Source organism: Neofelis nebulosa, chromosome 9 (assembly GCF_028018385.1).
Source record: "Neofelis nebulosa isolate mNeoNeb1 chromosome 9, mNeoNeb1.pri, whole genome shotgun sequence".
Taxonomy (NCBI): domain Eukaryota; kingdom Metazoa; phylum Chordata; class Mammalia; order Carnivora; family Felidae; genus Neofelis; species Neofelis nebulosa.
Genome location: NC_080790.1, coordinates 110122206 through 110134367, shown reverse-complemented (window position 1 = coordinate 110134367; position 12162 = coordinate 110122206). Strand labels below are relative to the sequence as shown.

Sequence of the window (12162 nt, the reverse complement as noted above, 5' to 3'; positions counted from 1 at the left end):
ACTGTGCTATGTCCCTGAGCCCTGTTGGGGGTCTTTTCCCACAGATCTCCTATGATATGCATGTACTTCTCGGCGTGCTACTAGGCATTTTTTTTTCTTTTTCTAACCTTTCATCTGTTTTTCTGCCATGTAGGAATCGGAGTCAGAAGTAAAGGTAGATGGAGAGACTGCATCGGACACTGAGAGCCGAGCGGAAGCTGTTCCTTTATCCACCTCTGCAGACGATACCCCAGAGGTCCTCAACAGGGCCCTTTCCAACTTGTCTTCAAGGTAACCTGGCTTAATGTTGCAGATGCCCATGGGGGCTTCGCATCGGGTCCAAGTGCCGTGGAAGACCCGGAGCCCTCAGACAGCCTGCAGTCCTGTGGCACGAACCCACTAATGTTAAAATGTGCAGGGTGGGCCTGTTCACTTGCATTGGCCACAGTCTCCCTGCTTCTGCTCGGGGCTCCACTGAGTGTAATCTAGGGCTTAACAGCAACTACATCTGGCCCTTGAAGGGTGCTGCAGGTTGGGCTGGGAGGTGCAGTAGCCCAAGGAGGAGGAAAGTGTGGACAAAGGGGTGGTGGTGGTGGGAATGCAATCTGGTGCAGCCACTCTGGAAGACAGTATGGAGGGTCCTCAAAAAGCTAAAAATAGAACTACCCTACGACCCAGCAATTGCACTGCTAGGCATTATCCAAGGGATACAGCTGTGCTGTTTCGAAGGGACACATGAACCCCCATGTTTATAGCAGCACTATCAACAATAGCCAAAGTATGGAAAGAGCCCAAATGTCCATCGATGGATGAATGGATAAAGAAGATGTGGTGTATATATATACCATGGAGTGTTACTCGGCAATCAAAAAGAATGAAATCTTGCCATTTGCAACGACGTGGATGGAACTGGAGGGTATTAGGCTAAGTAAAATTAGAGAAAGACAAAAATCATATGACTTCACTCATATGAGGACTTTAAGAGACAAAACAGATGAACAAAAGGGAAGGGAAACAAAAATAATATAAAAACAGGGAGGGGGACAAAACAGAAGAAACTCATAAATATGGAGAACAAACTGAGGGTTGCTGGAGGGGTTGTGGGGGGGGATGGGCTAAATGGGTAAGGGGCACTAAGGAATCTACTCCTGAAATTGTTGCACTATATGCTAACTAATTTGAATGTAAACTGTAAAAAATAAAAAATAAAATATAAAATAAGATGGAAAAAACCCCAAAAAACAAAGGGGTGGTGGTGGGCAAGATTGCTGACGTAGCATGTGTAGGGCTTTGTGACTGATGGGCAGACTGCTTTCCACAGAGGAACCCAAGTTTCATGGTCAAAGTTTAGTTTTCCCTCTCCCACACATCCATTGTGGACATTCCTGAGATTCTTCTGGAAGAATTAAGAAATCTCAACTTGAGTGAATCCAGGGTTAAAGTGTTGGTCCCTTGAGACTCTGGTCCTCCAACACCAGCTATGTGTGTAGACTAGAAACACAAACTGTAAGACCCCAAGACATTATCTAAAAGTGTTTCTATGTGTGTGTCCCATGCACATCTCTCTTTGAAAGGTTCTGTTGTGGTCAAGGGCATGGGTTCTAGAGCTACACTCCCAGGATTCGGATATCCGTTTAACCACATCACAACTATATGATTTGTCCAATTCTTCCACTGTAAAGGCTAGTAGTGTTGAGTGTTAAATGAATTAATATATGCAAAATCCTTATAAGTGTGCCAGATGCATATTTGTGATAGCTATTAATCACTGGTTAATATTGTTATCACCATAATGATGCAGGGGCAGAGTGATGTAGGATTGTGCTGCAGGATAAATATGGAGTTTTTTCTTTGGATAGAAGCCATCCAAGTAGATACAGAAGTAGGCACCACATTTCCCTTAGGATTTTTGCCTGATTCCTTCGTTAAGATAGAAGCTGGGTGTATTTTTCTGTAGGCCGTGAGCACCTGCTGAGTCTGGTGGCAGTGAGGTGATGGCTCTATTGGCCCTGCTTCTGCCAGCCTGTGGCTAGTACCTCTGTCAAGGTGAAGGAGGTGTTCCTAGAAGGGATTGACCTCTCCTGCCAGAAAGAGCCCTCCCCCTTGGGTTTGTGCTTTGCTTCTTTCTGGGCTCCTAACATGTTTTCTCCTTTCTGTCTTCTCTAACTTAGATGGAAGAACTGGTGGGTGAGAGGCATCCTGACTTTGGCCATGATTGCATTTTTCTTCATCATCATTTACTTGGGACCAATGGTTTTAATGATCATTGTAAGTGTCATTTGCATGCTGTTTTAATTTTGTCTAATTTAATCTTGAGTATGGGGTTTGTGGTTGGTTCTGGGAATCAGCAGCGGGCCTGGCTCCTCAGACCACATCTGCCTTCCAGTATCTGTGACTTCTCCCGTCAGGAGCCAACCAGAGGGGCACTGGGATAGGCCAGTAGTATGTGGTTAAAGATCTCCCTTCACTTAAAAATTTGATGATATTATTTCAGCCATTTGATGAAACTGTGACCCCAGCTGTGACTCTGTGTGACTCTCAGGTTTGTTTCTGGTTTTCCTAGGGCCTCACTCTGGGGCTTAGGACTTTCATTTAAAAATCCCAGTCCACAGCACTGCTCTTGCAGTCTTCCCACTGTCATGGACAGGGTCAGATGACTAGCAGCTGACTGCTGAGCAAAGCAGTTGGGGCTTTTCAGGTATTCCTATTCAAAGTCAAAGGGAAGGGATTGAATCCAGGGAGGTGCAACAATAAAAAGTTAATTGAAGCTTCAGGGGTTTGTTTCTATTGCATCTACTCTGTGTGACATAAAGGACTACATTGCCAAGTCCTGCGGTGTGAGTGAGAGTGAGGAGGAGAGCGGAGTCCCTGTAGGACTGACATTCTTTTTAAAAAAAAATTTTTTAATGTTTATTTATTTTTGACAGAGAGAGCATGAGTGGGGGACAGGCAGAGAGGGAGGGAGACACAGAATCCGAAGCAGGCTCCAGGCTCTGAGCTGTCAGCACAGAGCCTGATGCAGGGCTTGAACTCACAGACCGCGAGATCATGACCTGAGCCAAAGTCGCACGCTTAACTGACTGAGCCACCCAGGCGCCCTGTAGGACTGACATTCTTAAATGTGATAGTTTTTCTTGAAGGCCCATGACCTGTGTGTGGGTTTCTGTTTCCAAAGATGGTAAGAACTGGGGAATCAGCAAGTATTTGGATTCTTTTGTGTCTTGCAGGTGATGTGTGTTCAGATTAAGTGTTTCCATGAGATTATCACTATTGGCTACAACGTCTACCACTCCTATGACCTGCCCTGGTTTAGAACCCTCAGCTGGTAAGCCGTCTAGCCCCACAGGGGCCCCACAGATTTGGATGAAAAGTGTTTTGTAGTGGGTATTTACAGGCATGGTGGTTGGGTGGGCGGGGAGGGATGGCCACCAGCTCACACAGTACCTTTGAGACCCAGGTATTTTATGTGGTTGGCCTATGAGGAGTGTTTATAATAGTTACCTGGGATCTGGAAACTTCCGCACTGGCTGTATCCATGAACACGTTGGCCTTGGTATTTGGATCCGTCAGACTTTGCACAGTGACCCCCCACTTCTAGACTAGCATATATTTTTTTAAATATTTATTCTGAGATAGAGCTTACACACATGTGCACACGAGTGGGGGAGGGGCAGAGAGAGAAGGAGAGAGAATCCCAAGCAGGCTCAGAGCCCAACCAGGGGCCAGAGGAAGGTTCTGAGACAGAGCGTAATTAACTGCTTAGTGAAATGATGAAATACTATATACTATGGAAATAAATGTGGGGGAGACAGATACATGTTAGGGTATATAAAGGTTTTATGAAGAAAATGGTATTTGAGCAACAAGTGAAAAAAATGGGTAAGCAAAGAGGATATTCCAGGCTGGGAAAGTCAGGAACAAAGCAGACGGTGGCAAAGCCAGAGTCAACCATTGTGATAGGTGCACAGGGCTCCTGGAAGAGTGGAAATAGGATGGGGAGGCAGGCTGAGGCACACTCTGGAAAGTCGTGTTATGGTTTGAGTGTTCTTACATTAGGCGTGGAAACTGGACAAAAGGAGCAAAAACTGAGCCCCCAATTTGTGATACATGGAGAGGGAGTGAAAGCTGCCACAAATTCCCGGATAAACTTCTCACCTACAGGGTCACCAGTAAACAGGGAACCCTGGTCTGCTTGTCCCTCTGCAAGCTGCCACCAGGGTCTCGAGGGGCGGGTGGACTGCCGCTCTGATCCCGGGAACTTTTTCACGGCCTCACTGTAAAGGAGCGGACACATGTGCCCCTCACAGCAGTGACCTGTCTTCCTTTACAGGTACTTTCTACTGTGTGTAAATTATTTCTTCTATGGTGAAACCGTGACGGATTACTTCTTCACTCTGGTCCAGAGAGAGGAGCCTTTGCGGATTCTCAGTAAATACCACCGGTTCATTTCCTTTACTCTCTATCTAATAGGTAGGCATTCAGTGGTTTACCGGTTCTTGTGTTTGTCTTGTGTTTGTATGTCCGTGGAGGAGAGGTTGGGGAATTTCTTGGTTCACGCAGTTTCGATGGTGTTAACTCTGTTCAGGGCAGCAGAGCTGAGGGCCCTGTAGCAGCTCTTGCCTAAGAAATGGGACCGAGGGCCTTGTGTAGTTGTGGGGACTTCAGTCTGTGCCATCTGACCTTGTGTCCCAGCCTCCGTCAGAGGACAGCATAACACGGTCCTGTCCTGACTCTCTTGTTGGCAGAGATTCTGCGGTGTGATCAAAACAAAAACTGTCCAGGAAGTTGGGTATAAAAACAAGCGGCTATCGCTAGGGGCGTGGCCGCATGGGGGACATTGCAGTGTAGTGGAAATTTTACCGACCTGGGTTTAAAAAGATTGTGTGACTTCATAGGAGCTGGGAGCTTCATCTTTGAATCCCTTTCATAATCTGGAGCTAAAACAGCAGGGGTACTGTGAGGGTTTAGTCAGATACATTAGAAGTTGACAAACAAACACTGTGTCCATCTAACCTCAGTCTTATCTGAGTGTTAAGTGTTCATGCTCCTGTTTTTTCATAGTTGCCCTCAAAGCCAGTTTGAGGCACATGAGAAATTTGTTCTGACCTAAATTTCCGTCTGATCTATTTTTGATCAGCTTATAGCAATACTTGTCTCTGTGAATGACACCTGGCTGTAAAATAGAAAATCCACTGCCAAGAGGTCTGCTGGGATTGAGCACAGTCAGAGAGCATGCCTCAGACCCTGAGAGTGACCCCTCACAGAGCCAGGTCAGGGGTCTAGAATAGCCACATGCTTTCTTCTGGGCAGAGCTGTGTTTGAGGGGCCCAGCACTCTTGTGGGTTAAAGTCTCTTTCCTTCCTGAAGGAGGAGGGGGAGGGCGGCTGCAGACTGTTTTGCCACCATTTGGGTCAGTGTGAGAGATGCAGGGGCGGCCTTGACTCCACACAGGTGGGTCTCCCTTAGCCAGACCTATAACTTTGGACAGGAGGAGTCAGCAAATTTTTTCTCTTTTTTAAAAAAAAAATTTGTTTTAATATTTATTTATTTTTGAGAGAGAGAGAGCGCGCGAGGGAGCGTGAGTGGGGGAGGGGCAGAGAGAGAGAGAGGGAGACACAGAATCTGAAACAGGTTCCAGGCTCCAAACTGTCAGCACCGAGCCCGACGAGGGGTCGAACCCACAAGCTGTGAGATCATGACCTGAGCCGAAATCAGACGCTTAACCGACTGAGCCACCCAGGCTCCCTTCAGCAAACCTTTTCTTAAAGGTCCAGATAATATTTTAGTCTTTGGAGGCCAAAGGGTCTTCATTGCACCTCCTCTGTTCTGGCCTTGAGCATGAAAGGAGAAGCCCAGACGACATGTAAACAAATGGGCATGACTGTGTTCCAAAAAAATTTGATTTGTAAAAACAGGCAGCTGGCTTGACCTTTGTTTGTTGACCCTTGCTCTAGGATCAAAACATTCCTATCTGGTGAACAGTGTTCTAAATTGAGTGTAGTCTGCAAGATTTAAAAATATTGCCTTCCTCTGACTGTCTTGAGGGAGTCCATTATCCCTGCTGTCATTGGAATGACTAGGATTATCCCCCTAGGCTTTGGAGTTGTACCCGGGTTAACCGCTGCCAGGGGATTGGCCAGAGGACCACTTCATGCATCTAAAGGAAATGACTAGGACAAAGATAATGCAGAGTGTGATTCATTTTGCCCCTTCTTCTCTTCCTGCTCCTCAAACTAGGATTCTGCATGTTTGTACTGAGTCTGGTCAAGAAGCATTATCGACTGCAGTTCTACATGGTAAGGAAAATGTATATGTGTGTCAGAATTCTTGGCTTAAGGGAAGTTCTGCAGAAACTCGGCAGGCCTTTTATGCTTTCTGTGACAAATCAACAGTCTGGAATGCAGGCTGTTGTGTTTGCATCTAGAACCTAGAGCACGAAGGAGTGTCCCATTTAAGTTAGGTGGCTCTGCTTCTACCTAGACCCAATCACTGTTACTTAATACACCCCAAGCAACCTCTCCACCAGGACCTGAAGGTGGCCTCCAAGTAAGGCTCAGGGTGAAGCTTCCGGCAATGCTCACGAATATCCTACCAGCTACATCGCTCCCTCAACTTGAAAACATCCCCTCACTGAGTGTCCCAAGCACCTAGTAAACACTTATTGAGAAAATGAGACATACCCAGGCTTTTGGAGCGTAGAAAGACTTGCTCACTAAGTGGGCCCTGTGGTTTCTACTTTTGGTGGGGATTGTAGCTGGGGGACAAAGTTACTCCCAAATGCCTGTTCTGTATCTTTTTACTTCCAATAAGACAGGTACAGAAGCAGACATTTTTTCTACGTGTTTTTGTTATTGTTGCTGGCAGTTTTCTATTTGTTACTGGCAGTTATTTGAAGTTCCTTTCAAGGTAAACATACAGGTAAAATGTAATCTATATCTTCTTTTGCAGTTTGGCTGGACACATGTAACATTACTCATTGTTGTAACCCAGTCACACCTTGTTATCCACAACCTGTTTGAAGGAATGATCTGGTGAGTGATGTCAGTGAGGGAGGTTTTCCCTTTTATTTTGTGGATTTTCTCATGTACAGGTAGGCTGAGAACCCCCGCTTACAGTCTAAGCCAGGGGTTCTCACCTTGAACTGCATCAAAATCCCCTGCCGGGCTGGGTACAGCACAGATCACTGGGCCTCACTTCTGAGTTTCTACTTCAGTAGATTCAGTACTAAGAATTTGATTTCTAATACACTCCCAGGTGATGCTGATACTGTTGGTCAGGATCTATATTTTGAGAACTAATGTTCTATTTAAAAAAATTTTTTTTTTAGTGTTTATTTACATTTGAGAGAGAGAGAGCAAGTGCAAGCAGGGGAGAGCAGAGAGAGATGGAGACAGAATCTGAAGCAGGCTCTAGGCTCCAAGCTGCCAGCACAGAGCCCAATGCGGGGCTCAAATTCATGAGCTGTGAGATCATGACCTGAGCTGAAGTCAGACGCTCAACCGACGGAGCCACTCAGGTTCCCCAAAAACTAATGTTGTAGACATTAGACATGTGCTTGTTAGCATATGGATATTTTTAATTAATTAATTAATTTTTAAAAGTTTTCTTTTTTAAAGTTTATTTATTTTGAGACGGAGTGCACGTGAGTAGGGGAGGGGCAGAGAGAGAGAAAGAGAGAGGGAGAGAGAGAGAATCCCAAGCAGGTTCCACACTGTCAGTACAGAGCCCAACGCCAGGCTTGAACCCACAAATCATGAGATCATGACCTGAGCCAAAATCAAGAGTTAGACACTCAACCAACTGAGCCACCCAGGTGCCCCTATACATGGATATTTAAAGAATAAAAGATAATGCAATTGTATAGCAACAGGTTTGAAAACAAAAGGAAACTTGCATGATTTGGCAAAATGGAAGCTACCAAAAGTCATGAAGAAGAAAACCTGAAAAGATCAATAACTATAGAAGAACTTTTGATTGCCTAAGAATCCACACCTGGAAGGAAAAAAAAAAAAAAAAACAACCAATGATAATCTCAGAGTTTTATCTAACCCTTCATACTAAAGCTAATAAGCATGGGGAGGTAGAAAGAATGTTAAGCTGATTTCTTTAATGATTACAGATAAGCCATTGTAAATAAACTATTAGCACATAGAATCTGGCAATGTGTCAAAAGAATGATATAGTTGTTACTTAGTAGACATTATTCCAGAAATGCAGTGGTTTCAGCAGGAAATCTATCAGCATTTATAGAAGTCTGCAGGCTGGCTAAGGAAACTGGATGATCTTAGTGAAAAGGTAAGGCATATCCTAGTTTATATTAGAAGTGTTGAGGAGTTGTGGTTAAGATCCCAGACTGTGTCTGTTTCCAGATCTCAGAATGAGGGTATAATAGTACCCACCTCCAAGTTAGTAAATATATGTAAAGTGCTTAGACCAGAGACTAGCTCAGATAATTGGCAGCCTTAGGCATTATTACGTTTAAAACAATGATAGCAATGGCCTGGGGAGACACACAGTCTTTCCTTTTCAGAGTTTCAGGTAATTTCGAGGAATGGCTCATGATAAGTCCTTATCTTTAGGGCCAAACGTGCCACTCGGTTCTACAGTGAATTATATTAAAATCTCTGGTTGTTGGTTTTCACACTCAAACTACAAGATTTAATTGTAGATGTAGAAAATATGTTGAGCAGAGAATATGTGCTAGAAGCCTCGACGAAGTAAATAATATCACGTGGTGTTGAGAGGATACAGATGCTCCCTTAACAAACAGGAAGTCAGAAAATACTGCCTGTAGTTTAGGGGCCAGGAAGTCAGAGATTTCTGTATGTGAAATTCAGAAATTTAAATAGGGGAAATTTTAAAAAAGTGCTGGCCAGAGAGTGGAGAGTGAGGAGGGCAGAAAGATGTTACAAGTGTGGGAACAGCCTCCTGTTTCATGGTGGGGCTGGTGGGAGAGGGTGCGGGTGTCGAGAAGGTAGCCAGCTATATGGGGTGTGGTTGTGCACTCAGCCGAGCACTAGGAAATGTAGGCCTCATCAGAGCTAGTCATAAATAGTTAAAAAAAAAATAGGTAAATTATGAAACATACTGCATAGAATTATGGAGATGACCTCTAGAAGAAGAGAAGTCAGAAGTCATTAAAAGCAGTTATTTTGGGCAATGGAGATAGGGATGGGAGAAACAAGGAAAACTTTCTTTTCTTTACAGTTTAAATTTGTAGTATTGTGTGCCTATATTACTTTGTAAGGATAAAAAGAACAAATGGCATTTTAGAGAACACCACCTCCGTTTACTCGGGAGTCGTTCAGTAAACACTTGAATGTCTGCTGTGTGCCAGGTACTAGGTATGGCTTATCTGCTGTTTAATTTCTTTTAGCTTATTAGTTAGTGGAGAACAAGTACTTAGGGGTTATTTTGGTGCCAGAAGTGATGAATGGCAGTTTTATAGACATCTGAGGTATTGTCATCTTAGGAGAGTTGATTTCTACTTTGGTTTATTCCCTAGGTTCATTGTCCCCATCTCTTGCGTCATCTGTAATGACATTATGGCCTACATGTTTGGCTTCTTCTTTGGTCGGACTCCACTCATTAAGGTAAGTGGGTCACCCTAACATGAAACACCACTGTGAGGCAACGGTGAGGATCAGCTTGGCACAGAAGAAATCTCACTAGCGTGTATGTCTTCGTGTCATCTTGGAGAAAGTCTTGCAATAGTTTAGTCTCAAGAGAAAAGCCAGACTAAGACATTTGACAACTATTCAGAAAGGAAGAACAAGTTCCTAGAGAAGATAATTGTATAGACTATACAGGCACACTTTGGGGGCTCTGATCTGAATTTGAGTGTTGTTATTTAATTAGTATACTATTTTATAATATAATTAAATTATTTAAGTGACTAATTGGGACAGAAAGGAAACTGAGGGATATCAGGCTGGGAACAAGGAAACCAAGCTTGGGGTTATTTTTAGAAAGGGAGGTGGTTAACAGAATGAAGGTTTTTTTGTTTATTTTTTGTTTGTTTTAACAGTAGGGAGGTTTTAAACAAGTAATCGTTGTTCCAAAGCCAGTTATCAAAATGACCTTTGTTAAGATTTGCTCTCTGTCCGTAGCTGTCCCCGAAGAAGACCTGGGAAGGCTTCATTGGGGGCTTCTTTGCTACAGTGGTGTTTGGCCTTCTGGTAGGTGGTGGTTTCCCGCTGGGTGGGAGAGGGCACAGAGACCTCAGCCCACCTTCATAGCTTGTCCAGGGCTAGAGAGCTTGTCTCCCGAGGCCAAGGACCCTGTCCCACTGAATGGTAACCTTGCCCTGCAAGGGGCATGAGCCTGGCATGCTCCGTAAGTGGCCCGGGCAGAGCCAGCTGTCCTTTATCTGCCAGATTCCAAACCGGGTCTCGGCAGTTGAGCAGGGCCGTGTGAACCTGTACTCCCCCCATGTCAAGGCACGGTGACACTCAGCAGGTAGCGTTCTTGTCCACGCATTTGATATTTCAAGATCAAGTGATTGGCAGCTAAGAGTAGGAGGTGAGGCGAGCCATGCCACTCTGGCCAAGGTTCTCTCCCATTTGTGCCCTGCCTGTGGGGGGTTGATCTTCCCACCCTTTCTGGAGCATTCCCTGCTTCTGACCATCAGGCCAGCCTCTCTCCTTTCTTCAGAGGTGTCCAGCCAACCTCCAGTACTGATTCCCTTACTTCATTATTCTTCCTTTTTCCTCTGGACTGGCTGTCTCTCACTATATCGCTCCCTGCCAACCTGCCTCCCGTTTGAATTAAATTAAGAGACGCTGAGAAAAAGGGACTGTAGCTTACCTGAATGGGGGGAATCTTCTTGTAGTTCTTTGCCCAGATTCCTTCAGGTCTGTCTTGGATTTTGGCCTGGATGTTGGGGTAAGTATGTGTGAAGCCTCAGCAGGCCATGAACCTCTTTTAAAATTTTTTCCCAGATTCTGGCAAAATACTCACGTGGGGAAATATGAACCTCTGATTTAGTGCACAGCTTGCAGCGAGCAGGCTAGGCGCTGTGAGGGACACAGCCAGGCCCCATGTCTGCCACCCAGGCAGGATGACTGGGACTGGTCTCCTCTGCCCGTCTCTGCTCTTCATCCTCAGCTGTCCTATGTGATGTCCGGGTACAGATGCTTTGTCTGCCCCGTGGAGTACAACAATGACACCAACAGCTTCACTGTGGACTGTGAGCCCTCGGACCTCTTCCGTCTGCAGGAGTACAACATTCCTGAGGTGATCCGGTCGGTCATTGGCTTGGTACGTGCCATTCACATGGGGCAAGCTATCCCTGGTTAGATAGTGACCACTCCCTCAAAACAGCAACAACAACAACAGCAACAACAACAACCTAGCTTCCTCCCTCCACAACGCTGCAAGCCCCAGGACAGAGAATTGTTCAGGTCAGTTCAGGCTGAAAGCAGAAGGAGACACTTCATCTGACTTCTATTCATTTAGACCAGTGGTTCTCAAACTGTGCTCTGTGGATCCTTGGGGGACCCTGAGATCCTTTCAGGGGGCCTGTGAAGTCACGATTATTTCCATAACAATATAATGACATTATTTGCCTGTTTACGTTGTTGAAATTTGCTGTGAATGGTAGGGTACACAAGCAGTGATGGGTAAACTCGCCTGGTGCATTAGTATGAGTGGGGGCTCTGGCCCCGAACTGGACTGAGTCATTGGATTCTTCGTGCCACACACACGCAGTGAGAATAAGAGAGTTCCTCCGAAGAGTGTCTTTGATGAAACAGTAAAACTATTCATTTTATTAAATCCTGACCCTTGAATACATATCTTTCTAATACTCTTGTGTATGAAAAGGATGCATAAAAGACTTCTGGTAAATACTGAAGTACAGCGTTTACCTAAAGGAAAGCATGCGTGCGCCTGTTTGAGATATGAGCTCAACTAGCTGCTGTTTTATAGGGACATCATTTTTACTTGAAAAGTCCGACAAGCTATGGTTTTTGAGACCTGTGTATTTGACAAACATTTTCCTTGAAGATGACGAAAGTGAGTCTGTCACTTGAAGGAAAACACCTAACGGTGTTTGTTACCAACGATAAAATTCACCTGCCAAGTGAAAATTAGTATTTTGGAAAGTGTAATAGGGTTTCCACCAGAGCTCTTTTTTTTTTTTTTTTTTTTTTTTTTTTTTTTTTTTTTTTAACGTTTATTTAT

General features: G+C 44.7%; 1 protein-coding gene across 1 annotated transcript in view; it reads left to right on the top strand.

Annotated features, from left to right (window-relative positions):
- Positions 1 to 12162, top strand: part of CDS2 (CDP-diacylglycerol synthase 2) — a 57104-nt gene that overhangs the window by 39839 nt on the left and 5103 nt on the right. The window contains exons 2-10 of the mRNA XM_058684959.1: positions 134 to 270; positions 2151 to 2247; positions 3207 to 3304; positions 4310 to 4449; positions 6217 to 6275; positions 6928 to 7010; positions 9485 to 9572; positions 10089 to 10157; positions 11086 to 11238. Of these exons, the coding sequence (XP_058540942.1) occupies positions 134 to 270; positions 2151 to 2247; positions 3207 to 3304; positions 4310 to 4449; positions 6217 to 6275; positions 6928 to 7010; positions 9485 to 9572; positions 10089 to 10157; positions 11086 to 11238 (924 nt within the window). The remainder of the gene's footprint in view (positions 1 to 133; positions 271 to 2150; positions 2248 to 3206; positions 3305 to 4309; positions 4450 to 6216; positions 6276 to 6927; positions 7011 to 9484; positions 9573 to 10088; positions 10158 to 11085; positions 11239 to 12162) is intronic.